Here is a 6,000-nt window from a genome sequence, read left to right on the forward strand (position 1 = left end):
GATCTTTCGCCCATAGAGCATGTTTGGAACATCATGGGTAGAAGGTTTGGAAATTTACCCCAGCCCCCAGGGACTTTGGCGGCTCTGAGACATGAAGTACAGGTAGCTTGGGATAGTATTCCTCAAGAAGAAATAGACCATCTTATTGCATCAATGCCGAGACGTGTTGGGTAATAGATAGATATAGTCGCGGTGGACAAACACATTATTAACAAATTCAATAAAAAAAATTGTAAACCCTTTGTTTTTTCTCCAAATTTCAATCATTTACTCCTTACTATACTATTTATTTTTTTCCAAAAAAAAATTGAAATCTAAACAGTTCCTTCTGGATGTTGAAGTTTCTTTATCAGTTAGAATATGTCGACGGAGTCATCGAAAATATCTCAGAATATCGCGTCCATTCAAATGATGTATTCCACCACACATAATGGCAAGATCCAAGTATTATATTGAAATGAAAATTTGATCTATATTCTAAATGCTTTCATTTAGAATACTTTTTTTACGTTTACTTCTGGAACCACAAAATGAATAACTCTTTATTATCACATCAATAATTATTTCGATTAATAGAAATTCTTCAGTACTGAATGATTTCATTGATATAAAACTATTTTTCAGTCTACCAGAGGAGAAAATATTCGCGAGAGAGAATCCAGAATACTTGCTACGCATGTACCCTCGACTTCGTTCAACCTATAACATTGTTCCCGATGAAGACGATGATAGTTGGACAGAGTAAGCTTCAAGAAATACAATCTTTATAATCTGAGTTTTTATTGACTAAAATTGTCTTTGATCGGTGAAATGGATCGTTCAATTTTACTTATTATTTTTAATAAAAAAAAGTTTACGTGCAGGGTGATCCAATATTTTTGAAAATAGAAAAGTCTAAAATTTTCCTTCAATATTGAAGGAAGGCATTTGTATAGGGTGAAAAAACTGCAATTTTCGAAATAATTCTACCGATAAATTCAAGATTTCTTGACCTATGAAATTTCTTTCATGAGGGAATTTTTATTGATCACCCTGTTTTACCATGCCAAGCAGAGATTTAGAATTTTTTTTATGAATTAATTCTTTGTGGTTACAAAAACGTAAAAAAATTATAATGTTCACGTACAGTGTGATCCAATATTCCCAACAATAGGAAAAGTCTGAAATGTTCCTAGTCCGGATCTGATTTACTCGATTTCAGAAATATTGAATGGAGGCGATAGTAAAGGGTGACAAAACTCCAAAATTTGAAATTATTCGGCTGGTTAGATGAGGAGTTATTGAACCACAGTTCAATAACTTTCACAAAAGTTCACTCATAAGATGATCATCACCCTGTATATCCGAAACGAAGGCACTCAGGCGATTGAAACCTCTTGGTACAAGTGCTCCATGATATCCTTAAGTCATGGTATCCGTTTGTCACATTCTTCCCGGGACATCTTGTATAGGGAAAATAATTTGACCACTAATTCATTATCACTCAGTCGAACCTCGATCTTTCAGAGCATTTCCTGCTCAAAATTCGAAAATTACAGCTTGGTTAGAATTGTAATCAAACATATTTTCCAGTTCTAAAAGGGGACTTGACCTTGGTCTTGGACGTGGCTATTCTGGATCTTTGGCTGCCAAGCAGAGAATAGGATGGGCAGCAGCGAATTTCGCTGGGGGGCCAGGAAGAAGAAGAAGAAATGGATACGAAGCCTGAACAACTCTAGTTTTAAGAATCCTTAAATGAATTATTCAAATATAATACTTATGTATATACCTAATCTGAATCAATATTCAATCAACTAAAAATTGTTGCATGTGCAAATCTTCTTAATTGTGTTATTTTGAAGGACCTTGCCAAATTTCGATTATTTTCAACCAATAAATCATTTCAATTAAGGATTGATCGTATTTTTCAATCTAAGTGTGCTCAATGAAAGACTATACAACTATACTATGGACTGGAATTAAATCGAATAGCTAATACAGATCCAAAATTCAAAACGATGACAGAAAGGATGAAAAAGGAGTCAAATAATAATAATAATTCTGTTTATTCAGAAATCCACAGGATGAACAATACACAAACAATATCAAAGAACAAACATTAGTGTCTCGATAAGTGTAGAAACACTTGTTTCGAGAAATAAGAATAAGAAAGTTCAACTGAAAACAAATGCGCCTTTTTTATTCGAGTTCGGAAAGTCAGTACTAAGTCAGTACAATTCGCTGGAAGAAACCGCTTAACCTTTGAGTATAGCTTAAAACATGGGATACCTATTCTACAATCTAAGGAGTATATAGAAATAGAATAACTATAGATGGAGTTCCAAAATGGTCGTCACGGTGAGAAGACTACTTTTCCTCACGTCCCATTTTGGAGATCCATAATTTAAGAGACTTTTTGAAAATAATACTAAAGCGTTTGTGAAGTTGAAATTGTGAAAATAGTTTGTGATTGTTGAGATTTTTTGTGATTAGTGTTGCAGATTGTTTAATGTGTCGATGGCGACTATCCAAGCACATGGTTAAAAGATTGATCAATCAATCAGAATAACTATATTATATGCGCTGAACAAGCAAAATGTCGAAGAAAATCGGTGAATTCTATGCTGAATCATTGATTTACGTTGAGTTTACGAATACGAATACGCTATTTTAATGACAGTTCAGGCATTGCAGGGCCCCCGCAAGGGACATCAACGCCCGCGTGCGGAACATATTTTGGCGCCCCTTAAAGGGGGAGGTGGAGAAAAGCACTGCTTGATAATCGAAATTTTTTTTGTTTTGTTAAAAATTTAGTGTAGAATGGTTGAAAATCTATCAGCAACCTTCATTGCCTTAAGAACTTTATGGTGTTAGTTGTAACATAATACATTTTTAATGTGTTTCAAAACTTAAGCTGTATTCTTCTATGAATTATTCATAAAGGCATAAACATTTAATTAGGATCAATGCAGAAATTGAATGGATGTTTTTCTAGATTTGGCTGTTGCAAAATTTTTTATATAATCAATCAATCAATTTTATCGAGTATCTCTTGCTCTATATCTAAGATTGCCAATCCAGAAAATCTTTCTTATGACATGATAGACTTCAAAAAGTTTTCAATTATTTTTAATTTAGTGAATGATCTCTTACCAGAAGCAACAGACACAGGTGAAGTGAGAAGGTTTCTTGAGGCAATACTAAGATTCGGTAGAGAAGAAGTAAGATTATTTTCGAAAATATATTGTAGAATTTCAAGAGGATTTTCGCTTCAGATAATGAAAACAATCTTAGGGCTTTTATCTCGTTGAATAAATCATTTTCTTTCACGTCAGCCTCTTTTTTCCTGATCAGTTAGCTTTTGTTGAAGAGCATGACAGCATTTTAATAGATATTTATCATTTAATTTAAGAATATCACAAATGAAACAAAAAACGTTATCGTAAACCAACTATTTAAGGAACTTAGTGTTTGATCAATTATTCTCAAAAAGAAATTTATTTTAAAAGCGATGTTTTGATCTTGAGGTGCCTCATCCGTCTGTTCATAATCGAACAATTTTGGTTTATACTTTCGTCTTAGAGTATATAATAGAGGAAAACCTTGATCTATCTCAAGAGCAGCCACTAGTTTTTCAGCTTCCGCAAGTTTTTACTCGAGAACATTATCATCCCTATAATTTTTGAAATGATCAACTAAATTCTTCAAATAGTTTTGGCACACTTTAATGTCAATCGCTACACTTTGCATCATTTTGCTTACAATATTAATCTGGAATGAAACATCATAAGAAATTATTATACTTCAAATAAATTTAAAAGAATGAATATTTAATAAAAGAGAAATGTCTATGTCTAGTTTCCATGTTAATAGTATCATTTTCTGCTATTTCTAAAAACTATAACATATTTGAATAAAATAAAACTTTAGCATCAATTCTACTTGACCATCTAGTATCACTTAGGGGTTTTAGATGTAACTGAGGATCATGCTTTTTTATAACATTCCAATCTTCTTGTGGATGAAGAGAAATATATATAAAGTTCTTGTACAATATCAAAAGAGTCCACTGTTTCATTCGAAACCTTAGCAGCATCATTTTCAGTTTAATTTAAGCTGTGTGCAGCACATGGCGCAAAAAATACCCTAGGATTAGCATCGAGTATGCGTTTTTGTAAACCAATATCTGGCTATTTCATGCCGATTGCGACGTTCGGAAACTTGTATAAATTGCAAGAAAGAAGTTTGGAAAAAAAAATTGTTAAAAAAATTTGAAAGAATCTTTTTCGAAAACCTTTGGTCCCTCGGTTCTTCATGCGGTCTATAAGAGGTTTTGGCGCCCTTTTAGAGTGGCACCCGCGTGCGGTGCACGCGTTGCACGCGCGGTTGCGGGGGCCCTGAGGCATTGACATGTAGTCGTAGTGACTCTGTCTGCTCAAGAGATGAGGTTCTGGGTTTCGCGTCACACTTACTTTGGCTCCGGCGAATTTACAGGGGTCGACACGTTTCACCAGAATCACCTCTCCACCAGTGTGAGAGGGTGTCTAAGGCAGAGATCACTGGATTGTCTAACTGATGAGTCCACAAGCGATCTCGGGACGAAACACGGTAATCCCCCTGGGTGAGGGCGTACCTACACAAACTTGGCTCGAGAAAGACTCGCCAAAGACAAAAAATGTATATTGTACAATACACTAAATTAGTAATTGACTTGATGTGTTTAATTTCCTCACATATCATAAGAATATTTATTTATTGCCTCAAAAAACAAATGCTAAGATATAGAGTCATTCTTGTGGTCTTCCACAAAATATTAAAATAAGACAATCTAGTAAATCTAACATGATACTTAATCTAGCTTCAAGTTCTGTGAATCGGAAATGATTTCCAAAATAAGTCAATTCATAATTAAAAACTACTTTATTGACTCTGCATGCCCAAGAGATGGCGTTACTGGCTTCGCGTCGAACTCTAGCGCGGTGCTGGTTGGTTCATAAGGCTAGGAACATAGTGAAGCGACCAAGAGGTGCGAAGAGGATAGCAGAAAGGATAGCTGTTCCCGATAGTAGGGGCGATGACGAGGTGTCTTTTCATAGTGAGGCGAACAAGAAATCAAGGCGATAGTCGAGTTTGATTATTACAGAGGAGGTGCGTTTCCAAAAAATAGATTTATACTATTAAAAAATTCGTTATTGAAACTCTGGTATGTAATGAAAAATGATGAAAATAGAAGAACTTGTAGTGTTCACGAAATTAATAAATCTAGGAAAGTACATGGTGAATTTCATCACTTGTATAAAGAATTAAGCGATCATCCATAGAAATTTCTTTCAAATTTCCATATGAATATTGCTACGACTACATTCTGGAAAAAAATGAATCTAAATTAATGAAAAACTGGACTTATTTCATTCGCGACCCTATCACTACCAGTTACCACAGATTAATTACTTGTTTGTTTCATTTCATCCGCTACAGCATCCCATAACTTGTCCAAAATATATCAATTATGATGTTGAGCATCTCTCTGATTCCACAAATTACTTTTCACAAATATCGAACTTATGAATGCGTCAATATCCAATTTTATTTATTAATTGCGCAGCCGCGCGGCGATGAACGAAAACAAACTTCCCCGATCTCGCCTCTATCCTCGCTTAACCGCCTCGCGCAACCGCATTCGGGATCGCTGCACTATGTACTACCCTATTAGAATATATTTGTTTGAATTCGCCTATATCCTCTCTACTATCCTCTTCGCACCTCTTGGTCGCTTCACTATGTTCCTAGCCTAAGAGTCACCGCACTAGGGCAGAGTTCTGAGTCACCCCTCCACGATGGAATGGGATGGTGTCTTAGGCAGAAATCCCCCAGGTTTTTCCATCTGGTGAGTTCACCAGCAATCTCATGACGAAACACCGCAATCCCCAGAAGGAGGGCATTCATTCAAAAATAAACACATAATTGCTAAAAGCTAGCAGATATAGGGGTACATTTAACTTAATATAATTATAAATTAAT

The 6,000-nt window shown here is 35.0% G+C and overlaps 1 protein-coding gene across 1 annotated transcript in view; it reads left to right on the plus strand.

The window, feature by feature from the left end:
• The window catches only part of LOC123682494 (diuretic hormone class 2), a 42,938-nt gene extending 41,045 nt beyond the window's left edge, over nt 1-1,893 (plus strand). Inside the window, exons 3-4 of the mRNA XM_045621131.1 lie at nt 625-741; nt 1,573-1,893. Of these exons, the coding sequence (XP_045477087.1) occupies nt 625-741; nt 1,573-1,708 (253 nt within the window). The 3' untranslated portion in view covers nt 1,709-1,893. The remainder of the gene's footprint in view (nt 1-624; nt 742-1,572) is intronic.
• Nucleotides 1,894-6,000: the final 4,107 nt, after the last annotated feature.

This window comes from Harmonia axyridis, chromosome 6, assembly GCF_914767665.1.
Source record: "Harmonia axyridis chromosome 6, icHarAxyr1.1, whole genome shotgun sequence".
Taxonomy (NCBI): domain Eukaryota; kingdom Metazoa; phylum Arthropoda; class Insecta; order Coleoptera; family Coccinellidae; genus Harmonia; species Harmonia axyridis.